The following is a 24394-nucleotide window of genomic DNA, read 5'->3' as shown; positions in this document are numbered from 1 at the left end:
GCCAGAGACCGGATCTCGATGGAGTCGTAAGATCTCCAAGGTCGGCCAATCAAGTGGATGATGGTGATGGCCAGGCTCTTCCAGTTGCCCGATAGTCTCCGCCGTACTAAGCCGTTTGGCAACAACCATGGGACGGGGCGCGATCGTAGAGCGATGGTGATGATGCTGACTTGGCCCGCGGGGGTCCACCGGGGGGGGGAAGATTGGTTCGATGGCTGGACCCTTTGCGGGTTGGCGATCATAATTGGTCGGGCTGGGCTGGTCAGTGCTGGCACGAAGGACAGAAAAAGAGTCGTGAGAATAATACCACGAAGATCAGACGGGCGTTGGCTCATGATCTCATCTCGTCTCGTATACCTCATTCCCACCTCGGCATCGACGGCGCAATGAACCTCGCTCCCGTGTGACCGTCGGTCGATCCTGCGCTTTTCTCGTGACCCCCATCCTCTGCTGCTCTGCTCTGCTTCTCTCCATCCACGATTGCTCACCCGTGGAACCACCGACGCTCTTCACGGCTCCCGCTGGATGCCTTGACCCAGGGCCCGTGCTTGGTCGATCCGGCCTCTGGAGGGGAGGCCCCCAACCCAACTCAAAAACCCGCTGGGCGACTGCTCCATCAGACCCTGGTCGATCCCTGGAGCTTATCTTCTGCCACTTCCTCCCACAACCTGACTAACTCTCTCTCCAACACTCTAAAAAAGTCTCTTCCTGCCTGTCCTCTTCCCTCTTCCCCCCGTTCTCCCTCCACTTCGCGGTTCCTGGCTTTGCCCGCAACCTTATCGAGCCAGAGAACAGCCTCCCCCCCCCCCCCCCCCCCCCCACCCTCACCCACGATGGTCAACGGTGCTGCGGCGGTGCTGGAGCCGACCTTCACCGGGTACGTGGCCACAACCCAGGATGCGTTGCTCCTCTTCGAGGCCTGCTTGACCGGGGTGCTGCAGCATGTCCCCCGTAGGCCCCACGATCGCGAGCGCAGCCAGTTGGTGCGCAGCGGTAGCGTTTTCATCTACGAAGAGAACTCCTCCGGCATCAAGCGATGGACCGACGGGGTGACCTGGAGTCCCAGTCGCATCCTGGGCAACTTCCTGGTCTACCGGGAGTTGGACAAACCATTCCCGCCCGGTGAGAAGAAGCGCGCGATGAAAAAGGCCAATCGACGCCCCACGCCCGCAACCCGGCCGGGGGAGCCGTACCCGCGACACGACAGCAACACCCCGACTTATTCACCCACATCTCCACAGGGCTCGTTCGGGGACCGGCCCCATCAGTCAGAGGTGGAGCGGGCATTGGTCGGGTCGCTGGTCGATTCGTACGGGTTCAAGGACTCGGGCTTGGTGAAGAAGACCATGAGCGTGACGGTTGCGGGGGTGACGCACCACCTGGTGTCGTACTACAGCGTGGACGATGTGATGCGCGGCGCGCTGAACCCACCCTCGATGGTGGACTCGTTGCGTTACCTTCGACCGCGCGCCGAACTCACCCAGAAACAGAGCTTCCGCGCCCCGATCGACGATCTGGAGACCGGCGCCATGGAGAACCCGCACGACCCGTCCCACGCCATCTACGGCTATCGACCACAGATGATGCCCCCGCCAGGGTACGGGATGCCCAACCCATCGGCCGACTTCTACATGCATGCCAGCCCGTACGCCGCCGCACACCCCCCACAGACAGGACCCGGCCCGATCCCAGGATACTCGATGGCGGCACCGTTATCGGGACAGCCCGCGCCAAACCCGTACCTGCCAGCCCCCGGCTCGGCGGCCATGCAGCCCAAGCCGGAAGATTACCATGCATTCCGCGCGGGGCCCTACGGCGGCAGTATGGATTCAGCGATGAGCCACGGATCGATCTCCTCAATCCCGAGCGCTCTCAACACGGCCATGCACGGGTCGCTGGCGGACCGCAACCGATCGACCTCCGACCACAGCCAATCCGCCTACCGCAACTCATCCATCTCGTCACGCAGCGCCGTCACGGATGCCACGTCCCCGATGGACCCCTCGACGCCGGCTACCTACTCGCGCAGCAGCTTCAGCCTGTCCGGCCAACTCGACTCGACCCCGAGCGCGTCCCTCGAACCGCCCCGTGGCCTCGGCCTTGACCCCAGCGTGCCGCGCCGAGAATCACACCCGGTTCAACCGGGATACTATGCTGCCGCCGACCGCCCTCAATACTACATGGGCGGCCCAGGCCCGGTCAACAACCATCCTGCGCATTACGCAGCCGCACAGCCGCTCTCGACATGGACAACGACTGCCCCCGCGCAGCCCCAAATATGATCTTTCTTCCTTGGTTTTTGCTTCATTGTGCTCTTTGATGGTGTTTGTCTGGGAATCCAGGGAGCGTCGGAGTCGGGGAACCATATGGGTGGCCTTTTTTTTTTTTTTTCCCTGACTTGCTTTTTGTCTGAAGATAGAGACACTGTTCTGTGGCTTCAATATCCCCGAGGACCAAAAATCCGCTATGTCCTCTCGCTGTGTGTACTTGTTTGTTTCTTTCTGGGTTCGTCTTTTGTTATTCTCCCTTTTAATCCGCACCCCCATATCTGTTCATATCTAGGTGGATTTGCTTTTTCATGTTGAATTGGGTGGGGAAGGAACCTGTCCGTTTCTTCAAACGTTGGCTCTCTGATTCTGATCCGATCTCGGTCTGGACGGGTGGCGTTCTGATTTTTTTGATTATTATCTGTTCTATTTCTGACGATGTGATGCTATAACAAACCACTGCTGCAACAGCCCCAAAAAACTCTGGGTTGTCTCTTTTCTTTCCTCCTTTCGATATGTGTCGGTTTATGATATGACCTTTTGCTATGTATGCACATGTACACGTTCCTACATACACAGGATAATGTTTGGCGGTGGGGGCCTTTCCCATCTGGGCTGCGGCCGATTTCGTGAGCGCGCTCTGGCTCCAGCTCACTGAGTAGATCTCCGCACAGGCTCAGGCTCAGGGATCGTGCTCATTGCAGTCTCGTGATACATGACAGATGCTCATTGATTCCCTTGGTAACACTCAAGTGTCCAATCAGAGATTGCTCATGACCTGGTCCGGTTGGTATAGTGATGGATAGTCTGTTGATATTCCAGGTCCTACCCTCATTTTTCTTGTCATCAACCTCCCTCCCCCCTCCCCCTAGTAACCCAAAAAAGGAGCCATGGCCAGGGGCGTATGAAAAGCTGGCACCGTAGTCCGTTTCAGAATGACGCGGTGAAATGTTCCTCTTCTCCAACGCGATCCATATTGTACTCATTGCTTCCATAATTGGTACCCAGAACCATGTAGTCTTTAGCTTTGTATTGTCAACATAGAATTCTACAGCTTGGACCTCGACGTCCTCAGCGTGAAGGCATCCCAATCCACCTTCCTCCCCACCTGGAACTCCTTCACGCCATGCGCACCATCAGCATCAGGATGCATCATCTCATCGAACAATCCCTGGATCCCATCTACCTGTTTTTCGTCCTCAGCATGGGCCCACCCAAGCCGAACAAGCTCCTTCGACATACGAGACGCATCGGGCGACGCAACTTTCAACTGTGACAGAAATATGTCCAGCCTCGTCTTCAGCTGCTCCGCGTCATCCGCAACATCAGAGACAAGACGACGCCCTCGAAGCTCTTCCATCGTGACCGGACGCGCCGACAACATCGCCTCCCGAGCAAACGCAACGCCCCATTCCCGAATGACATATTTCGATATCGTTGCCGGACAAAGTCCACCTCGCTCAACGTCCCGGATGCATCGCGGGAACCGAGTCTCATGCCGCAGGAAAAGGCGAGTCCGACTCCGCCACCAAAAGCAGGGCCATTCAGACAGGCGATGGTCACTTTGGGAGATTGATCAATTGCCTCGAATAAACCAGTCAAGCGCTGAGACTGAGAGTCGCTGGTTGACCCACCCTGCGCGACTGGTGTGCTCCCTTTTTTAAGGTCCATCCCCGTGCAGAAAAACTTGCCCTTCCCGGTGATGATGATGCGAGATGTCTGTGGGTCCTTGCTGGCGTCTGTTATCACAGAAGTGAGATCGGAGATCATGGAGGCTGTGAGGGCGTTGCCATTTTTGGGGTGGTTCAGAGTGATCTTCAAATCAACACCCGATCGGTGAAGTTGAAGCCCTTCTGCTTCCTCCGCGAGATCCCATTGGAGTGAAGGATCCTTCGAAGCCTTGATCTTCACGCTCGATATGACTGTGCTCTTAACTGCAAGTGCTGTCCCGGCTCGACTGCCATTCGTCTTTTGAGAGCTGCTTTGAGATCCAGACTCCCGTTTCAACCAGTTTTGATAGGTTCACGCCAGTGTGGATGATTTTATCAAGAGCCTCGCCAGAAGTAATGACTACTTTAATTTAGTGACAAAAATCCGAGAGCAGCAGGGGCCTCATCGAATTGTGTTTTTTTGGGCTGGCTGTATACGCTCCCACGTCTACACAGGCTCTTGTGTCTATCTATATAATCTCTGTCTCTACGCACGAATGACGTGCTGTTTAATCAGACAATAATCTTTTTATCGATGTTGGTATCACCCAGACATAGTCATACACTCAGCACTCACCGGAGTCCATCCAGTCCACTCCACTCCACTCAGACATATCACAGAAATAGGGTAAGGTAGATCCCCTGTAGATGTAGATGAGATGAGATGTTAGGAAGAAGATAGAAAAAGAGAAAGAAAAAAAAAAGGCCCACAACTCACAGCTTCAGCGAGGTATGTAAGGCAAGGCGAGTAGTTCTAGTCTAACGCTCCGCCAAAGCAGCAAGCATGGATGCCGTCAACGGCTGATTCGCCATGGTCATGACGCGGTGAATCCCATTTGCAGCACGGGCACGGGGTCTACCACCATGATTCTGAACGACAAGATCGCGTTCGTCCTCTTCCTCCTCGTTGTCCTCGTCATTATCATTGCCATCCTTGAGTTGGCGCAGAGAGTTATTAGCCGCATCGCGCATGCCGAAACTAGCCACCGTGCTCGTGTTCATGTCCGCACCGCTGAAGAAGCCTGCATTGAGATACTCCCGCGATCGAGCACGGCGCAGGGTCGTCTCGGGACGGCGCATGGGACCGCTGACAGGCTCTGTGGCAGTGGCAGTCGCCCTCGAAGTGGCAGGAGTTGGTCGGGAGGTCTGCGGGCTTTGAAATTGGCGCGGGCGCGGGCTTTGGACGCGCATGTTGGAGAGGTTTGAGGCTGTGGCGTGGTCGAGGAGGAGGCGGATGTTGATTGTGTTTGCTTCGGGCGCGGGTGCGGACCCGGGTTGTGTTGTAGATGTGGCAGAAGCTGCAGCATTGAAATTTGTATTCGCATTGGCATTGGTGGTCGTGTTGGAAGAGGTAGTTGAGGACATTTTGCCGAAAGGAAGAGTCTGCGCGTGCAGTCGGCGGAGCTGGGTTTCTGCGAAGCTGTTCTGCGCGGAGAGGCTGTTGTTCAGGAGCATTTGCATCGGGTTCATGCTCATTCCGTACTGGCTCTGGTAGTTCTGCGGGTAGTTCTGCTGGTTAGAGTTGTTGATGGGTGTGAGAGAGTTATCGGGAGGAATTTGGATCTATGAAACATCTTAGTTCTTTGCTTCATTCTTGTACAAACGAAAAGAAGCTCACCTGGCGACTGTACTTCCTCCCCGGCATGTCGATGTAGTCATCGAACGAGCTCTCCAGCGCCGCGAAATTGAACCGCCCCGTCTTATCCACCGGCTCGAAGCACTGCCCGGTCTCCTGCCGGAAATCCACACCGCGACGCAGCTTGGGCCGGAACGCTGGCAGGGACAGGTACCAGGCCGGGTAACTGCCAAACCAAGTCTGGATGACAGGCTCGATATCGATGGACAGCAAGACACGGCTCTCGGCAGTGGGTTTCTGGATGAGCATGACAAAAGTGAACTCGCGCGGCAGGCCGGAGCGCTGCAGATTGTTTTCCTCGAGAGACCAGACGATCTCACCGGCTTCGACGTCAAACTCCGGGCCGAGGCGGCTCTTCAGCGTGCGCGCCGAGCCCTGGATGCGCATCATCTCGTACCGTCGATACTGGCCGTTCATGCTGCCAGAGGGAATCACGCTGGCGCTGAACGGCGTCTCGGAGATGCCCAGCGATGCGGCCAGACTGAATGTCCACTCCATGGTCTCGGGGGACACGGTGCCGTAGATCAGGTGCGGTGCGTGCATCAGAAAGCGCGGGTTGCCCGGCGGGTAGCCGTGCGGATACATGGCCGACGTAGACACTTGGCGACTGCCATGGATCGAGGCGCGGATGGTGGCCGACTTGAAGCGGTGGGAGAGCGTATGCGGCGAGTGCAAGACGAAGCCAATGGCGAGAAAATCCACATGCTCTGCGTCCTTGTCGGACACGGCGGTGCTCGAGTAGAAGCCGTGCTGGAGGCGCTGGACATGCGCGGTGATGTACGCATCGCCTGGGAGTTGGCGTTCGTAGATACACGCGCGGTTGACAAGAAGGCGAGGGTTGGCCATGTTTGGGTCCTGCAATTGGGGATTGCCTGGATTTGAAGATGCAGGAAGCGAGGAGTTGGTTGGGGGAGGACCAGGTGTGGTCTCTGTGGGTAGTGTTGCAGCCATCGTGGGCAGGCACCCTCGGTGGGACAGAAAAAGCAGTCCGCTGCGAAGGACCTTATTAAACCCTCCATCTGGACCTCTATGGCTCTAGGCAGCGATTTCCTCCCATCGTCCCTAGGCTTGGGTATATATACCGGCCGGCCGTCATATTGGCCGTCAGGTGCGCTGTCATGTGCAGCATCTCGAACCTGTCAGCTGGGCATCCAGAGCGTTCACAGATGACAACACAACAGTGCTGCCAAGACACTTCCTGCCATGCACCTATCCAGCGGAGACGGCCAGTTGATCATGAAAGAGATGGAGACAAAGTGCAGTCCGTGGTGATGATCTGTTTGTCTGTCTTGTACCTCGGCTGCGGAATAACATTCCTCCGCCCTGACACCGTCCTCTGCATTTCAGCATCATCACCGACCATGTCTTGAACAACGGTCTGATCGGGTCTGGGGTTCTTGTTCTCCGCTACAAGAGCCCTGCTGCAGGATTATATTTCTGGACATTTTCTCAGTACGGGTTCCCCCCCTTACCCTCCTGCTGCCGGGTATCCCGAGAAATCTCAGCTAACGGCCAGCAGTATACCTTCTGTATTATACGTGTCTGTGTTTATGCATTCATAGCCTTTCTTTTTCTCAGGACTGTGGTTCCGGTGTTTTCTGCTCGCCTCTTGCATTACGCCAGGCCACCATCCGAAACGGGCAACTGGGCACGAGAACTTTCGTTTTTATCTCTTCTGTGTCACCATGATCTCCTCACGTGCAGGACAAGTTCTTCGGGGGGGTCCTCGATCATGGAAAAGTCCTTTCCTTGCTATTCGACCTAATATGACTCGGCATTGGAACATCCAAAGACATGGGCTCTGTTCACAGTCTTTGTCTACCTTCGGTCGACCTCCTATTTCACTTCAATCACCTTTAGGGTATGGATTCTTCTGTCCGGTCTTTGAGTGCTGAAATTGACTGACTGAATCTGTTGCAGCGAGACCAGCCGCCCGAGTTACCTCCAGGTTGTTCGGAAACCTGTGCGGATATCATTATTGACCCAGCACAAGCGGTGGACTGCATCCAAACCACCTGGGGATCAGAAAGGAAGCGCCCCCGAAACGTAGGTTTGCTTGCAATTAAACCCTGATATCAAACCCTCTAACTTTCTTCCCAGCACACCGAAGAAACTTCGCATTCTTCCCAAGCTATCTCTGCCCAAATCCCATGAAAATATCTACACCGTCCCCAACATCCTCACCTTCTCCCGACTACTGGCTGCCCCCGTAGTCGGGTATCTCCTGGTGCACAATTACCACGCAGCCGCGTTGTCGCTTTTCGCCTATGCGGGCATCACCGACCTGGTGGATGGCTACATCGCCCGGCGCTACCAGCTGCAGACGGTGGTGGGGACCATCATCGACCCCATGGCCGACAAGCTGCTGATGACGATCGGGGTGGCTTGTCTCGCGGTGAATGGGTCCCTCCCTGGTAAGTGGCTGTGTCCGTGTTCGTTTCATTCTCGTTCTGATTTGTGTTCGTTACAGTCTGGCTGGCCGTGATCATCCTGGGACGGGATGTTGGTCTCGCCCTGTCCGCCATCTATTACCGCTGGATTTCACTGCCGCCGCCTAAGACCATGGCACGATACTGGGACTTCTCGCTGCCCTCGGCGGAGGTGAAGCCGACTGAGATCTCGAAGATCAACACCGCGCTGCAGCTGGTGCTGGTGGGGAGTGCGATTGCGCTGCCCGTTGTCCCGGAGTCGATTATTCACGCCTGGCATTTGAGCGAGGCCATGACAGGATTCCAGTAAGTGTGTCCCTTTTTTTTTTCTTTTTCTTTTTTTGTTGTGGGAGAATTACCTGGTGTGGGCGGGTATGAGCAGCTTTACGGATGTTCTCAGTACATGCGACCACAGGGTGTGGAGAACAGGGCTTCCCGTCCGCTCAGCCGTACTTAAGCCACACGCCGGTCAGTTAGTAGTTGGGTGGGTGACCACCAGCGAATCCTGACTGTTGCATGTCATTTTCTTTTTGTTTTTATTTTTTATTTCTCACTTTTTGGTTTTTTGGTTCTCTTCTATTTTTCATTGTTGCTGACTATATCTAGATACCTCGTTGCAGGAACCACTCTCTGGTCCGGCCTAAGCTACGTCTTCTCCAAGGATGCCGTGAAAATCCTAACGAAGGAGGAAGTGCAGAAGCGAATCGCCCAGGCTGCGGCGAAACGGAAGTCCTGAATTGTATTAGAGTTGTTCGGATCCCTAGATCAATATCAAACCAGCATTTGTTTGCTGATTGTGGCCTGCGTTCCTTTTTTCTGTTTGCTACTTCCTAATCAGGCAATCCATTGTTTCTTCCTCAGGCCATTCATTCACTGTTCTCCAGCATAAATACTCCTTCACGCCTCTCTCTCCTTCTTTCCTTCTTCACCCCCCTTGGCTTCCTCGGCTCCCACCTCCTCCTGGTGGGAAACCACCAATACACCACCAAAACTGTTCATCATGACCAACGGTTTCAGTGGCCATCAAAGTACCAGCCACCCACATCGGCTCACAAATCATCAACATCGAACGTTGCAAGCATTCGGAGGGCTCTCGTGACAGCGCAAAATGAACACCGATGGCACAAATTTTTCGTGGTCGACATTGCTGCTAGACAGAGTATGCAATCGACCCTCAACCGGCTCGTCCCAGTCAGTGGAGCAATGAAACTATGGGATGCCGACCCGGAACCCGAGCCTGTGCCAACAGTCCTCGTTGTCACAGAGCGAAGTTCGCCTATTAAGACAGAGCAGAAGGTTGTGCTTGATTCGATAGCATAATAGTCGTTCGCCGCGACGTCGCAAAGAAGATACATCGACCTCTTACGCATTTGTTTCACACGACAGTGGTAGCATGCCCACGTCGTTCAGACGTCTACTACTCGAAGACTGAAAGCTCAAGCCCTGTTTGGTTCACTGTACGAATTTGTTTTCACTTCTCCCACGGTCGCTGATCTTCATCCAAAAGCTATCGTTAGAAATACATCATCATTCTTCCCATATCTCACACCGTCGCTCCCGTTCTCCCATCGCCTCTTTATCCAGTCGCTGCAGAGAGAGGCGGCTACAGCATACGCCTGGCAGGCAATTGCTGGATTAATGTTTTCTCTATATATCAATTGTCACATTATTCCACAGGGAAGACGATATATAGTTAATAAAAAAATCATCTAGAGGTAAGTTATATATTTATACACATTTAGACACAACTATTTTATCTCACGCTGCTTTGAGCCTAGCAGGAAGAAAAGACGAGGACTCATCTTCCAGGCTCGATGGGACTAGTAAGCAACGCCGAGACGGGGATGTTTGGCCCCGACCTGGGTGAACACTGAATGTCCCATAGGTTCTCACGGAGTGCGTTGACCTGTCCCTGGGATGGGTGTTCGTTCCAAACCATACTGTGCAGATCCTCGTGGCTTGTTCTCGCAAAACCCGAGGGACCACTTGTTCGGGTGCTTGCGCATCCCTAGAAAAGGAAACAGAGGGTGGTTTCAATGTAAAAGATTATATCCTTGGGCGAAATCGACTTCATGAGACCGGTTCGGGGTCCTCCGGCCCATAGATGACACTCCAGTAGTCCTTGACACCCGCACAAATCCCAGTCTGGCCCTGCCAGGTACGGAACTTATCCTCAAGCCGGCAAGCGGTCCAAAGAATCTCGCGCCAAAAGTTTTTCTCGACATCGTTCTCGGCGCTGAACTCCTTCACCACATTCTCCGGGATGGTCCAGGCACGGGTATACGAGCCGTCGTCGGCAATGGCCGGGTTGACGGCCTGCGACGTGAAGACAGTGGCCGGGTTGAACTTGGGGAAATTGGCGTGGATGAAGAACACGGGCGGGGCGGGCGCGGAGTCACCCTTGATGCGCCACTTGCCCTGGCGCGTGAGCGCGAAGTCGGCGACGGGGTCGAACTGCGCCATGGCGGATCCGGCGAGGCCGCCTGCTGTTGCGTGGCCGAGCGCGCAGATCGGCTCGCTGACTTGGTAGAAGGGCTCGTTCATGGCTATTGCGGCAGCCACGAAGGTTTCCTTGTCGCCTTCGCCTGCGGCGCCCTGCGAGAGGAGCGGGTAGTAGTGCGTTGGTCCCCAGTAGTTGTAATAGGTGCACAGGAGGAGGGTGCGCAGGTGCTTGGACTTGGAGATGACGACCTCGCCGGACTCGGTGGACTGGCGCAGGTCCATGGCCGGAACGGGCTGGCCGACAATCTCGTAGAAGAATGGCGAGACCGACGAGGCCCAGAAATCCGGCCAAGTGATCATGCCCTTGGAGCGGAAGGGCTCGCCCTTGAACAAGACGTCTGGCTTCTCGAGTGGGAAGGAATCTGCGTCAAGAAACAGGATATCCTCGAACGAGGAGAAGAGCATGGCAAACGGCTTGAACTGGTACTTGGAGATGGTGGCGGGTGCCGCGCTCAAGATGTGCGAGAGCACGATGCATCGCGCGTTCAGTGCCGGCAGCACCACCTCACAGATATGTTCTTCGTATTCATTCTCATCAGCCAAAAAGACTTCCATGGGCAACTTGGACCCCGTGCGACGGAGCATGCGCAACGAGATCACCAGCACGGGCAGATACGAGCCGCCGGCCGTCGAGACCAGACCCTTCGTGCCGGGCACATAGCGCAGCGGCGGCGCATCGGTCGTTATCACGTCCACGAACCCCGTATGCGACTCCTTCATGGTGACGACCGCGGCTGCCGAGAGGAACAGGTAATCCGGGCGCGGCGCAGGGTTGGTCGCTTTGAAGCCCTCCGTCGGCGCTTTTACCACCTCGATCAGCGGCTCGGCGTCGGGTCCGTACTTCTCGAGGAGTATGCTGAGTTTATACCAGAACCATCGATGGTGCTCCATCAGGTCCACAGAGACCTGCGCCGACGGGTCGGGGCCGGTGAAGATGACGCGGTAGTCGTCAGAGTCATATCGCGAATAACCCCATGACAGGAAGGATATGAGAAACAGCACGCCGAGCAGTGAACGGATCCGCAGCAGGAACCGCGGGAAGGCCATGGTGAATGTATGCGACAGGGGGGGGGGGGGTATGCGCGCGCGGGAAGAGGCGACCTATGTACGGCGGCGGAATTTGGTTGTCCCTGAGCACGAATCCAGGGATCGGGTCACGTCACCGGGGATGGAGCCGAGGATTGACAGGGGCAGGTGAGCAAGTGATGAGAAAGAGACATGATTTGGATGCCGATGAATCCGGGGGAACCAAGTGAAATGAAGGACGATGTTACAATCTAGATGCGGCTTGCCCCACTAGGCTGGTTGATGATGATGTGATGATGGACGAGTGTTCTAGGATGCTATGTACTGTCCTGGCTGGTCTCTTCCTCTTCCACGATTGCCGTCGAGAGCAATTGGCCATCACCCATGGCCTTCCACTCGGCTAGATAGTCGTACGGTGGCTTTGGGGGCTCTACATCGTCTGGCGGCGGCCTGGAATCATCCTCGGAGATGCGCAGGACGTGCGAGAGGGAGGCTCCCGTCCAATATACAAGCAAGCCAACGGTCGCCCCGGTCAGTAAGGCGCCCGTCACAAAATAAAGAAAGATCTGAAAGAGTCCCGTGAGCGGGTTGTATAAGCTATGTAGTTCTAGTGCTAGCTTACCTCAAACTTGGCCAGTATCCGCAAGGGGAGGAGAGCCAGGTGGAGGAGACCATGGCCCACGTAGAGGAACGGTAGGGCCAGGAACCGGATCAGATTCAATACATAGACGAACAATGCACTGAACACACTGAACAGAAATACCGGGCCGTATGCGAGGGCCGATAACCAGTCCATGTCTGGATGAGAGAGATGCTCTAGTCTGGGTTGAAGCCATCGTAGGGCGGGTAGGGCGTGCCCTAAATCCAGGCCCAAACCGGGGCTGCATCACGATGTCATCTCTTCAACCGCTGTTCTTTTCATCCTCCCACTTGCTTGCTTCTTGATTCATCTACTGACTCACTCGCTCACTTGGACATGGGCAGCGCATCCATGCTGCCATCTTGATCGACCCCATCCCCCATCCTCTTCCTCACCTCTCTCCCAACCACCCTCGCCTCGCCGCCTAACGTCCTCCCCCGCTCGACATGGGTAACAACCCTTCCAAAGGCCCGGCTGGCGATGCGCCGCCGGGCCATGCGCATGCCGGCTCAGCGGGGGACAGAAAGGTGGTTCGCCGACCGTCCCTCAATGCAATTCCGACATCCAAGAGTGTGGCCGCCGACCCCTCCGCGACCAGAGAGACCGTCACCGGCCACTCGGCAGCATACCAGACACCCTCGCAACACCGGCTACAGACGCGGGGTGTCCCCGATTCCCCGACCCGGCAACACGATCACCAGGAGAGACTCGACACACGGAGACCCGAGCCCTCTCAAAGCAAGAACATTGCCTCGCCCGACCCCTCCAACCCAGTCCAGGTCCCAACCTCGCGCCATAGCGCGGGCCGCGACTCCATGGCCCCCTCTGGCCCGCCCCTCAACTCTTACTATAGCGCATCGGCGCACCTGCAGCGCCCACCGCGCATGCCCCTACCCATTGGCGATGCTACCACCACTCCCGGCTCGCCGATCGTCGGCCCCGAAGACTCGCATATCCAATCGCTCCCCGCGGACCGGCTTCTGGATGAGCAGATGGATCAGGATGCTTCGACGGTCGGCAGCTCGACTTTAGATGGAGATGAGATCGCAGACGAGCTGCAGCCGTACACTGTGAGTGGGGTGGGGAAGGCCGTGCCCACGCTGATCGAATGGACGGGACCCGCGGAGAAGGTGTATGTGACGGGAACTTTTGTCAATTGGGAGAAGAAGTTTCGTCTACATAGAAGGTATGTTTTTGTCCGTTCTTTTGGTCAACCAGGCTAACCGGAGATCTAGCGAAAATGATGGATCTGTCATGTGCACCACATTGAATCTGCGGCCCGGCACGCACCATTTGAAGTTTATTGTCGATGGCGAGATGAGAGCTGCAGATAACCTTCCGACCGCTGTGGATTTCACCAACCACCTGGTCAACTACGTCGAAATCAGCGCAGGAGATGTACAGAGAGAAAACGACAAAACTCCGCAGTCCGGGGTTCCACCGGGGGTTCATCCGCCACAGGCACTGCCCGAAGACCCGAAGCAAGACCAATCCGGGGAGGCAGTGGAAGACCCGCCGAAGGATGAGGTCGAGGAAGAAGTTGAGCCCGGGGATTTCGGCAGTGACATCCCTCAGTTCCTCGCTGATCTGGACAAGGAGGAGGACAGTCCCGCCTACTTGCAGGCTGCCAATGTGATTGGAGATATGGCCACCCCGCCGAGTCTGCCGTTGTTTCTAGGAAAATCGATCTTGAACGGTACCACCCCGATGAAGGACGACAGCAGTGTTCTCAACTACCCGAACCACACGGTTCTGAACCATCTTGCCACGAGCAGCATCAAGAATGGTGTTCTCGCTACGAGTGTCACGACCAGATACAAACGAAAGGTAAGTCCGCTTTGCTGTATGCTATGAACCTACTAATAATTCTGTTCGCAGTACGTCACGACCATTTTGTACAAACCAACCGGCGACATCACGGGAGAATAAGTCACTCTGTGTGTTTGCACAGTCGACCCGCAGATTCTTGCCCCAGAGAGCCGACGGAAATATCACCGCGTTATTCAAGGCTTCCACGCTTCCCGTGTGGAGTCTACTTGTTCCGCACTAGAATGAATACAGACACCTCGTTGACACTTGTCGCACGAGGATAATTCCAATCCAATGTTTCCGGCAAGACACGATCGGGGCCCACATATAGGATGAGTTCAGAGGCGTTGGTGGAGTGTCTGGTGGGAATTGGGAAATAGCACCGAAGAACTTTGGTTTCAAATGTTCAATCATTCATGTTCCTTTCTACAAGAATTCCGAACCCTTGTTCTAGCTTCATAACACATTATTTATACTCATAGAAATTCATCCGGCATATCTATTCAATCCTGCCGCCATTTCACAAATACTTCATCCGTCCGGAACCGCTGCGTACAGGTGGATTCCTTCAATGGGGTCGTCAAGCCCTCACGAAACGCAAGCATGCCCGCCTGCGCAATCATGATCCCATTATCGATACAGAACCGCTCATCCGTCGCGAAGACACTGCCTCCGCGGTCCCGAGCCATAATCCCCATCATCTCCTGCAAGCGAACATTCGAGCCGACGCCGCCAACAATCAGGACCTGTTTCGAGCCGACGTGCGCCATGGCGCGCTCGGTGATTTCCACAAGCATGGAATAGATCGTTTCCTGGAGCGAGAAGCACAGATCGGCGCGGGTGGGCTTGTCATTTTTGGTATCTGCATCATCGTCGTCATCATTCTGCGCCTGCTCGGCTCCCGCAAGACCCAAGGTCGAGGCTAGCGCATCCACTGCAGCAAGAATCCCCGAGAACGAACAGTCCATTCCCTTCACCACATAGGGCAGGTCCACCAGCCGTTTACCCTTTTTGGCCAGTTGCTCGATGTTATACCCCGGCGCCGGGTCATTGGGGATATGAAGCGTGCGCGCAAACCGGTCCAGGCAATTTCCCACTGCGATATCGAGTGTCTCGCCGAAGATTCGGTACCGCTGCGAGCTGTACGCAATCACCTGTGTGTTGCCGCCGGAGACGTACAGGACGACAGGGTTCGTTGCGCCGGTGATAAGCCGGCCCATTTCGATGTCTACCGCTGGGTATTAGCCATCACAACTCACAAAATAAACAAGAAAGGTTAGAGAGGAGAGGAGAGAAAGAAACATACGTCCAACGCAGTGGTTCACACCAACCAATTCCTTCCCCCAAAGCAGACTGAGCATCCGCGCCGCGATGGCAATGCTCTGCAGCGGGGCGCCCATCCCCGGCCCCTTCGTGTAGCAGATGCAGTCAACCTCGTCCGCACTTATCCGAGCCTCCCTCAGTGCCTGCTTCACTAGCTTGACCACCCATGCTCGGTGGTGCCGCGCTGTGTCTTTGGGGAGGAAGCCCTCGCCTGGTGGGGAGTTGTAGGTGTGACGCACGTTGGCGAGGACTCGGGGCTCGCTGCCGTCGGTTGGATGTAGCATGATGCCTATCCCGACCTTGTTGGCGGAGCCTTCCATGCCGATGGCTATCATCTTGGATTATGTGTGTGTCGAGTCCCGGGTGGTGTAGAGTATGAGAGGAAGGAACCTTGGGAAGGGAATTGATTTTCCTTATCGCTTGCTTATCGGCCGGTTCTCCGATCAACATCTACTTTTCTTCTTTTCCTCTCTCTCTCTCTTTCTCTCTCTCTGTGTACTGTACATTTTTGACTTGGGAGTGGCTGTCCTGCTGTCTTCCATTGACACTCTCATACACATGCTTGACTTTGTTTCTGCATTTTTCTCTTCCCTATTGAGCCCTACACCCACCATGTCCTCCCATTTCCTTGATCCGGAGACGAACTCGCTCGTCGACCCCCAGACCTTCGAGCGAGAGTCACACGATTTTCTAACATGGCTCAAATCCAACCCTGGAGTCCACGTCAGCCCCAAAATCTCTCTGACAGACCTCCGATCTAGCGGTGCTGGACGAGGAGTCGGTCAGTGCGCCCAACCAACCCCCTCCCCACCCTGCACACAAAATTTCCCTTTTTGTGGATCAAACCCTAATAGATATTTCAATTGCAGTGGCTTGCACCAACATCGAAGAAGGAGAAGACCTCTTCTCCATCTCTCGCACCACAATCCTTTCCGTGCAAAACTCGGACTTGAGGACTTTGCTCGCCGCAGACCTGGACGAGCTGGACCCATGGCTCTCTTTGATGCTGGTCATGATATATGAGTACTTGCGCGGCGAATCCTCGAAGTGGGCTCCCTATTTCAAGATCCTGCCTTCTCGCTTCGATACCCTGATGTTTTGGTCTCCGGCCGAACTGCAGGAATTGCAGGCGAGTCCGGTGATCGAAAAAATTGGGAAGCAGGGTGCCGATGAGGCAATTCGAAACAAGATTCTTCCTATTGTCAAGGCGAACCCACTCCAGTTCCAGCCTCCCAATTACCTGGAGTCTTGGGAAGGCGAGGTGGCTGCGAACGCTCTGCTGGAACTTGCTCATATGATGGGATCCTTGATCATGGCTTATGCTTTTGACATTGAGAAACCTGAAGACGACGATGATCAAGAAGAGGATGGCGGTGATGATGGGTATATGACCGATGATGAGGATCAGGTGCCCAAGGGCATGGTGCCGCTGGCTGATCTCCTCAACGCGGATGCCCACCGCAACAATGTGGGTGTTCTACTATCTTTATCTCAAACCAATCACACTAATTCTAAGCAGGCTCGGCTGTTCCAAGAAGAAGGAACGCTGGTCATGAAAGCTATCAAGCCGATTAGCCAAGGCGAAGAGATCTTCAATGACTATGGAGATCTCCCGCGAGCGGAACTCCTGCGTCGCTACGGCTATGTGACCGACAACTACAAGCTTTTCGATGTAGTAGAGCTGTCTTTGAAGGAGATCTGCCAGGCAGCGGGTCTGGAAGACGCGGTCGTGGAGTCTCAACCCAAGGTACGTCTCTATCTTTATCTCCACTACCTCCCATTGGAGTATTCTGACCGCCATCCTAGCTCCAATTGCTCGAAGAATTCGACATCCTCGACGACGGCTACGTGATCTCCAGACCAGCAGCAGAAAACTCCGTCCACGACATATTCTCAGCCGAGCTCTTGGCCCTCCTCACCATTCTCACTCAGACACCATCCGAATTCAACGCGCAAAAGTCAAAGAACAGACCCCCGAAGCCAAGACTGGAGTCCGCCCAGGTCGAGATACTCCAGCGGGCTCTATGGACGAAGGCGACGTACTATCCTACGTCGATTTCTGAAGATGAACAGATATTGGCCCAGCTTCCCTACGTGGCTGAGGATGCATCCTCCCGTCGAAAACGAATGGCCGTCCAGGTTCGCCTTGGCGAAAAGGAGACCCTGTCTGCGGCTCTGTCTATGCTGGAGCACCATCTTACTCAGGTGACTGAACACCGGAAGCGGAGTGCCAGCAATGGGGGTGAGACCAGACAGGCTAAAATGCCACGGGTTTGAATACGATCAACAATTGCGGGTGATTAAATATCTTTTTGATTTTCTCTGAAGATGCTTTTCTCTTTCGCTTTTCCATCATCGCTTGATCGAATCATAACGTCGGTTATCCGTACACAAGGCCAGGCCCACCAACCACCCTTCGACCGACCACCTCGAGAAAAAAAGGAAATATGTACATCAACAAATGCAGAACATCCTGAGCCAAGCTCTAGTGTCTGCCTCAGCAAGAACGAAGAACGTGAGTGAGGTGGAGTAAGGAGGTGGGTGTGGGAAACAGGACAAACAGAGGGCGTTCAAAACAGATTCCCTTCCGCTGCCCACGCAACCAACAAAAGGAACAAAAAAAAAGCATGAGGGTACTAAACTACAAGGGGAGATTGAAGAGAAAAGAGGTTGAAAAAAAGATAAGAACAAACCCTCAAAAAACGCCCGCCAAATGCTGCCTGGGAAGAGTGAAAAAGAAAAGAAAAGTCGTTTGCGGTCAAGTCTTCAAGTCTCCGACAACGCAGCCTGCACCGAATTGACCGGGGGATTATGACCGGGCTGCTGGTCCGTCTGCAATCGTCGCTGAGACTGTGCCTGGGCGTGCGCCTGCGCATGAGCCTGGGCAGCCACAGCGGCCTGTTCGCGGGCCTTGGCCATGGTGATGGCGCGATGTTGCATGATCTGGAGGCTGTACCCGTCGGTGTCATAGACGTCTTCGTCGTCCGAGTCCTCCTGATCGTACTTGAAGCGGTCTGCTTTGAGGGGATCCAGATCGACGGCACAGCGCGCTGCCACCACGTTGCGCCGGTCCACCAGCAGCCGGCCGCCTCGTCCGATGCGGCGTCGGAAGGAGGGGAGTTTGTGCGGTTCTTCGTGCAGCTCCATTGCGCGCGAGGCGAACTTGTCTCGCGCGAAGAGGGGGCTCGTCACGTCTAGGGAGGTGTCCATCATGTTGTGATCGGATGCCTCGGAGGATGGCGGTGTCGGCAGTTGCGCAGTGAACGCAGGTCGGAAGGCGGCTGTGTCGAATGTCCGCTCGGGAGATGGAGACAGTGGTGCGCGGGTGTGATCCACATAACCCTCGTTCCACTTGATGTGCTTGCTGATGTTCTGCTTGATATCTCGAAGGATATCGTTCTCCTTCTCGGCCTGAACTTCTTCCAGCAACTGCAAGTCCTCGGCGCCGGAGAGACCGCCCTTGAGAGGCAGGCGCAGCTGTGGCGCATTGGGCCGCTGGGGCATCTCGGCCTGCTTCTTCTTCGGCTGGAAAAGGAGGTCAGCAAAAGTGATTTGAACAAAGCAGCAACACGCACCTTCTGGTTGATGAGGTCCTCATCGTCATCCTTGATGTTGAGCTTCCGCTTCATCTCCTTGACCTCGGTGCGCTGGGCGAAGACCTGACGCTCCATCGAGATCATCTCCCGCCGGCCGATTTCGCGCTGGCGCACCAGCGCAATCAGCTGCCGAGCATCTTCCAGCTCCTTGCGCAGACGCCGCAGCTTCTCCGTGCTCTGCGCATCTCTGCCACGAGTCTTGCGAATCTGCCGGACCTCGCGCCTACGGAAACAGACATATGGATCACTATCGTCCGTGTCTTGGCCGGTTTCAAACTGCGCAGAACCGAGTCAGCGCGGTCCACGATACAACAATAGCTGGGGACCCTTACCTTGAGACTTGGCTGCAGGCCATGGTTCTCCGTGGCCATCCGACGCGCCTTCCAGTGCTCATAGATATCCTTGGCGAAGCGCTTGACACAATCCTCTACCGCAGCATCCATCGCACTCTCCATGTCCGCAAAGGAGGGTACCGGGGAACCGTCGACCGCGGCAAAGGGCTGCTTGGCCTGTGCGGTCTCCTCGAAGAAGTTCATGGTGGCTTCGAAGTCATCCTCGGAACACTGGTCGGCCGCGTCGCGCTTCTGGTTGAAGATCTTGAGGAACACATCATCCTCCTCGGTCATGTTATACGGACATCCGCAACAATCCTCGACAGTGGAGGAGAAGCGGATATATGTCGCGGGCTGCGAGAAGATGGGCGGGTACAGCTCATCATAGCGCAGGTTGCTGAGGATGGTCTCGGGGGTGGGGATGTGGGCTGCGTTGACCTTGCCGCGCGCGCTGGCCTTGATGGCGACCTGCAGATGGAATTCCTAGAGACGAGGGGCCGTGTTAGTACTTGGGGTTGTTTCTCGATGAAAATTTGGTGATGATATCACGTGACCACGCAGGGTGTGCGGCTAAAATTAGAGTGGCTAGGGGGTCGTACCTCCTCCTCGGCCTTTTCGACGCCGGTTTCGATGTTCTGTAGGGAAGACTGGATCTCCTCGTCGAGGGCATCGATTTCATCCTCGCGGACGATGGGGATGGACGCCTTGGGGGTGAGTTTCTTGGGGCGCGTCCGGCCCAGGCCCCCGTAGCGTGTCATAGGGACGGGACGCGCAAGCAGGCAGCGACCATGGGCGGAGGGGGGATGAAATGGGTATCAGTAGAAAGGGGAGATCATGAGCTGTATGGTGGTGGTATTTTCGTGATGGAAAAGGATTCGTGGAGGGGGTGAAGGGCCAAACAATGATACAGGGAGAGCAGCCAGGCGTTGGGTTGACGTTGCAGTGTGACCCGGGCCTGCTCGGGGTTGGTCCAGTGCACGGCCTCAGGGGCTCGCTTGCCACTCCCGATGCGGTTAGTGCGGGGAGCCAGATATCAGATTCTCGGGTGGTTGTTATCATTCATCATCCATCATCATCATCACTTTTCCCTTTTCCATCACTTTACCCCCTACACCCCCTAGGGATGGACACCACCCACTATGGCGCCCGTGCTAGACGCGGCTCGGTCGGCACTACCCAACTGTTCGACAACATCGTGTCCGGCTCCAACTGTACGTGTCTTCCGCCTGCTTCTCCCTCCCCATGCTGACTGGAACCAGTCGACCGCGATGAGGTGGACCGACTGCGCAAACGGTTTATGAAACTGGACAAGGTGCGATGACCCCGGCATCATCCCCCCGAAATGACGCTCACGTGGTCTCTCACAGGACGCCTCCGGAGCGATCGATCGCGACGAGTTCCTCTCGCTCCCCCAAGTCTCCTCCAACCCGCTCGCCACGCGGTATGTCCCACGCGCGCTCTCTCCCCCATTTATATGTCCCGCCGTTCTGACGGCTCTCCCTCCTAGGATGATCGCGATCTTCGACGAAGACGGCGGCGGCGACGTCGATTTCCAGGAATTCGTGACCGGGTTGTCAGCGTTCAGTTCCAAGGGCAACAAGGAGGAGAAACTGCGGTTCGCGTTCAAGGTCTACGACATCGACCGGGACGGCTACATCTCCAACGGCGAGCTCTTTATCGTGCTGAAGATGATGGTCGGCAATAACCTGAAGGATGTACAGCTGCAGCAGATCGTCGACAAGACCATCATGGAGGCCGACAAGGATGCCGACGGGCGTATCAGCTTCGAGGAGTTTACGAATATGGTCGAGAATACTGACGTGAATCTGAGCATGACCCTGGGTACGGTGCCTTCCCCGTCACCTCGTTCTTTCATCACGCTGACCGTTGACCACCCAGATCAAATTTGATTTTGTCTCTGAATGACTAGTATCCTGGTGCAGGGGTGTGTGGCTGATGGCGTTTATTTGTGATTTTACTTGTGCGCAATGACATGATGACCAGCGATGATTGAACATACATAGCCAAAATGACAGGTCTGTCAGCAACCTGGAACGGACGACCTTCCATCGTTTCGTTTTCTTCTTTCTCTTCTTTCTTCCCAATGACCTCGGCAACGCACCCTCCTTTCATTTCCTGGCCGACTATCTGTCTCGTGGCCCCAGTAGTTCTTTCTCTCCTGGCTGCGGCTCCAATCGCAATCGTGTCAGGTGTCTTGGATTGCCGGGTCTGGTGAGACGCGACATCGGAATTCCGAGGCACTGGATTCGACGCAGGGGTGTCGAGATGTGGTACAGGCCGACTGGCCTTCGCCACGACCGCCTCGTGTTTTGTGCGACGAGTGATGACCGTGGTATCGGGAGAAGCGGCGGATGCTCGAATAGCCTACCGGGGGTAGTCCATGGATGTGAAGATGTTCATAGGAGCCGTCATTTATGTACGCTAATCGAGGATCTTCAGCACGATCGGGACGAACCAGAGCGAGTAACTAGACAAGCAACAAAGAACCCCAAACCTCGGCTCATCCCTCGTCCCCATCCCAACCAGTCCCCGGAACAATGCGCAGTATGACATCGTTCGCCCTTTCGTGCCCAATCCAATCCTTTCGACCGCCTGGCCGATCATCCCCGTGGAGGCGTTCGGGGCAATCGATTTTGCCATTGATCTCGGTCGGCGCAGATATCCGCCCGGGTCCGTTCGAGGTGTCGGCGGCTGTCCGGGCGATCGCTGGAATGGGCCTCCCTTCAACCCCCCTAAATCGGGGCGGGTGTTTACTGGGGGAGTATGAACGGACTAGTATTAGGTACGAATCGTACACAGGAGCTGACTCCCGGTGCCTAATCGGTGTTTCGGTGGTTCTCCTGGGTCTGGATAATGGGGGTGGTGTCCTGACACATCCCTTTATCCCTGAGCGCCGGCAAGGGGAACAGCCCTAACTCCCAACTGTCTGACTCTTCCCGTCAGCCCCAGAGTTACACATCGTCCCTCATCGCCAGCTGAGATCGGGAACCCACTCAGGAACCTCCTCCCCGGGTTCCCGAGGGTCCCAGGGCCGCCCAATGCAGTCTAGCCGCGTCGATCCCATTCCTCTAGTGCGTAGTCAATAATGAGGATAGTCCGAGGGCTCGGATTCAGCGACAGGATCAAGAATGGAACCCTCAAGCCCCCTCTAGCGTCATGGCGACTATATTATTGTTTTTTCTTTCTTTCTGCAGCTGCAGTTTCAGACAGACAACGTGCCCTGCCTGACTACTACCTGCCCTACCTAACTACGACATACTCCTACCTAACTACTCCTACCTAACCACTACATACTCCTCCCTAACTACGTACGTGCCTGCCTACCGACCTACCTGCCGACCTGCGGACCTGCCGACCATACCAACCCTACAGCCACCTCACCCAACCTGGCATCCTACGCGAGTCCGCCGCTGTCTCCCAAATCGTGGGCTGGCCTCAATCTGCGCCGGGCGTCCGCGTGGGACAGCCTGATGGATGGCGATAATCGCCGACTAAAACACCATGATCGCCTGAGAGGCCCGGGCCATTCCTCCGCGGCTCGATTCGCGGCCATGAACAACACGCGCGCAGTAGACTCGCCCGCCCTGTCGGCTGCGGAGAGGGCCCAGCAGATGCCCTACGCCGACTATGGAGGATACACAGGAACAGCCTTTCAAGCCGGTTCGTTGCACGCGAATGAGGTACCTGGCACTTACCAGCAGGAGTTTGCGCGCCATCAGCAGCAGCAACCACAGCACCACCAGAGACAACAACATGAACCACAGCGTCGAGGACAACCTCAACAACAACAACAACAACCGCAACAAGGCATACAACACCACCAGCAGCCGTCCTTCAACCCATATGAGTCGGCCATGCTATACGGCTTTCAAGGCCCATCCGCGCACAGCCAGGGCGCCTACGAGCTGGTACCACAGTACTCGACGCGGCAGTCTGCAGCGACGATGGACGCCCTGTCGAACCAGTTTGGAGTTCCACAGTACTATGCGCCGGAGGAACCATCCAGCGCCGGGGTGGTTCCTCAGTCGGTGCTTTCGCCCTATCTCAGCGCGCAACTACAACAGCAGCAGTCATATAGTACCAACCCGCAGGCTGCTTCTATCGCGCGTCCCAGTACGACAGCACAGCAGCAGCCCTTCGCTGCTACAATGGCGGATTATACTTCGATTGGCACTGCGCCGACGGCGCGAATAGATCCGCAACAGCATCATCAGCAACAGCAGCAGTTATCTGCGGACCCCAGTCTGGACGAGGCATACACGCAGTACCAGCGCGCACTCCTCCTCACCTTCCAGCACGCCCGCGCAGGACGACTAGTCGAAGCGAGCCGCTCCCTCCTCGAAATCTCCGAGTGGCTAGTGACCAACGCACGCGATCTCGGTACGAATCCCTCTCCCCAGCGGCAGGAACTATGCAACCCTAGCTGGCCCCACCGCATGGAAATGGAGAACACTTGGACCAGACTGATCGTCATGAATCTGCAATCTAGGAATCCTCCGCGACGACCACCTCCTCTACGCAGATCGGCTCCAGCTCTGGAGCGACTTCAATCTGTGCTGGCTGGCCGTGTGCCAGAAACAAAAGGATCTCACGCATGACCTAGTCGCGACGGGCCATCAGCCACCGCAGACGAGTCTGCTGCGCCGCGAGCGTCTGGAGGCCATGGGAAAGGATCTGATCCACCTGTGCGATCAGCTCGAGCAGCACGGCCTGGTCGATTATCAGGTGGGGGTGTGGGAAGAGGAGATCCTCTGCGGTATGTCATACTTTAGTTCACCATCAGAGAGACCAAGCTAAAAAAGAACTAGTGCTCGGCCAATGCCTAGATCAGATCGAGGCCAGACCCGATCTGCTCCGTCTCCAGGCCGTCCCTGAACCCGCCGCCGCGAAACCTTGACCGTGTCATGGAACGTGTCAACATCGCACCCTTTTCTCCCCTTTCTTGCAGATCCCGGCAGAGTGGTTCGCGCTCAGACGTCGATCGGGACCGTCTGTCGTGCGTCGTGCGCGGGGGATGGCCCAGTTCCCCGGGACTAGTTACCGCCACGATGGGCTATTGTTTACTAGCCTGCCATAGCTGGCTGGGGGCCACTACGACTTACTC

At 55.8% G+C, this 24394-nt stretch overlaps 12 protein-coding genes across 12 annotated transcripts; 6 read left to right on the top strand and 6 right to left on the bottom strand.

The window, feature by feature from the left end:
- Positions 1-833: 833 nt before the first annotated feature.
- PFLUO_LOCUS2504 (Global transcription regulator sge1) lies at positions 834-2282 on the top strand (the record flags this gene model as incomplete). Its single annotated transcript, XM_073779651.1, has 1 exon — positions 834-2282. The coding sequence occupies one exon, from the start codon at positions 834-836 to the stop codon at positions 2280-2282; it is 1449 nt and encodes a 482-aa protein (XP_073636585.1).
- A 1033-nt stretch (positions 2283-3315) lies between these two features.
- On the bottom strand, positions 3316-3627 carry PFLUO_LOCUS2503 (uncharacterized protein; the record flags this gene model as incomplete). Its single annotated transcript, XM_073779650.1, has 1 exon — positions 3316-3627. One exon carries the CDS (start codon positions 3625-3627, stop codon positions 3316-3318), a length of 312 nt encoding a protein of 103 aa, XP_073636584.1.
- Positions 3628-4735: 1108 nt separating this feature from the next.
- PFLUO_LOCUS2502 (uncharacterized protein) lies at positions 4736-6563 on the bottom strand (the record flags this gene model as incomplete). Its single annotated transcript, XM_073779649.1, has 2 exons — positions 4736-5539; positions 5595-6563. 2 exons carry the CDS (start codon positions 6561-6563, stop codon positions 4736-4738), a joined length of 1773 nt encoding a protein of 590 aa, XP_073636583.1.
- Positions 6564-7378: 815 nt separating this feature from the next.
- On the top strand, positions 7379-8777 carry PFLUO_LOCUS2501 (uncharacterized protein; the record flags this gene model as incomplete). The annotated part of the gene is made up of 5 exons (XM_073779648.1): positions 7379-7473; positions 7533-7658; positions 7713-8026; positions 8083-8347; positions 8648-8777. The coding sequence occupies 5 exons, from the start codon at positions 7379-7381 to the stop codon at positions 8775-8777; spliced, it is 930 nt and encodes a 309-aa protein (XP_073636582.1).
- A 1334-nt stretch (positions 8778-10111) lies between these two features.
- On the bottom strand, positions 10112-11590 carry PFLUO_LOCUS2500 (mannosyltransferase; the record flags this gene model as incomplete). The annotated part of the gene is made up of 1 exon (XM_073779647.1): positions 10112-11590. The coding sequence occupies one exon, from the start codon at positions 11588-11590 to the stop codon at positions 10112-10114; it is 1479 nt and encodes a 492-aa protein (XP_073636581.1).
- A 296-nt stretch (positions 11591-11886) lies between these two features.
- On the bottom strand, positions 11887-12365 carry PFLUO_LOCUS2499 (uncharacterized protein; the record flags this gene model as incomplete). Its single annotated transcript, XM_073779646.1, has 2 exons — positions 11887-12135; positions 12192-12365. 2 exons carry the CDS (start codon positions 12363-12365, stop codon positions 11887-11889), a joined length of 423 nt encoding a protein of 140 aa, XP_073636580.1.
- A 290-nt stretch (positions 12366-12655) lies between these two features.
- PFLUO_LOCUS2498 (galactose metabolism- protein) lies at positions 12656-14138 on the top strand (the record flags this gene model as incomplete). Its single annotated transcript, XM_073779645.1, has 3 exons — positions 12656-13395; positions 13445-14036; positions 14088-14138. 3 exons carry the CDS (start codon positions 12656-12658, stop codon positions 14136-14138), a joined length of 1383 nt encoding a protein of 460 aa, XP_073636579.1.
- A 383-nt stretch (positions 14139-14521) lies between these two features.
- Positions 14522-15676, bottom strand: PFLUO_LOCUS2497 (putative tRNA threonylcarbamoyladenosine biosynthesis protein kae1; the record flags this gene model as incomplete). Its single annotated transcript, XM_073779643.1, has 2 exons — positions 14522-15246; positions 15325-15676. The coding sequence occupies 2 exons, from the start codon at positions 15674-15676 to the stop codon at positions 14522-14524; spliced, it is 1077 nt and encodes a 358-aa protein (XP_073636578.1).
- Positions 15677-15953: 277 nt separating this feature from the next.
- On the top strand, positions 15954-17618 carry PFLUO_LOCUS2496 (Ribosomal lysine N-methyltransferase 4; the record flags this gene model as incomplete). The annotated part of the gene is made up of 4 exons (XM_073779642.1): positions 15954-16122; positions 16211-16809; positions 16861-17088; positions 17148-17618. 4 exons carry the CDS (start codon positions 15954-15956, stop codon positions 17616-17618), a joined length of 1467 nt encoding a protein of 488 aa, XP_073636577.1.
- A 489-nt stretch (positions 17619-18107) lies between these two features.
- PFLUO_LOCUS2495 (Enhancer of polycomb-like protein 1) lies at positions 18108-20027 on the bottom strand (the record flags this gene model as incomplete). The annotated part of the gene is made up of 4 exons (XM_073779641.1): positions 18108-18866; positions 18917-19213; positions 19270-19752; positions 19869-20027. The coding sequence occupies 4 exons, from the start codon at positions 20025-20027 to the stop codon at positions 18108-18110; spliced, it is 1698 nt and encodes a 565-aa protein (XP_073636576.1).
- A 365-nt stretch (positions 20028-20392) lies between these two features.
- On the top strand, positions 20393-21179 carry PFLUO_LOCUS2494 (Calcineurin subunit B; the record flags this gene model as incomplete). Its single annotated transcript, XM_073779640.1, has 4 exons — positions 20393-20480; positions 20529-20581; positions 20637-20710; positions 20777-21179. The coding sequence occupies 4 exons, from the start codon at positions 20393-20395 to the stop codon at positions 21177-21179; spliced, it is 618 nt and encodes a 205-aa protein (XP_073636575.1).
- Positions 21180-22841: 1662 nt separating this feature from the next.
- On the top strand, positions 22842-24187 carry PFLUO_LOCUS2493 (uncharacterized protein; the record flags this gene model as incomplete). Its single annotated transcript, XM_073779639.1, has 3 exons — positions 22842-23670; positions 23780-24046; positions 24099-24187. The coding sequence occupies 3 exons, from the start codon at positions 22842-22844 to the stop codon at positions 24185-24187; spliced, it is 1185 nt and encodes a 394-aa protein (XP_073636574.1).
- Between the last annotated feature and the right edge of the window lie 207 nt (positions 24188-24394).

The sequence above is a fragment of the Penicillium psychrofluorescens genome, assembly GCF_964197705.1.
Source record: "Penicillium psychrofluorescens genome assembly, chromosome: 2".
In the NCBI taxonomy this organism is placed as follows: domain Eukaryota; kingdom Fungi; phylum Ascomycota; class Eurotiomycetes; order Eurotiales; family Aspergillaceae; genus Penicillium; species Penicillium psychrofluorescens.
The sequence above is the reverse complement of the archived record's forward strand: the minus strand, read 5'-3'. Positions and strand labels throughout refer to the sequence as shown.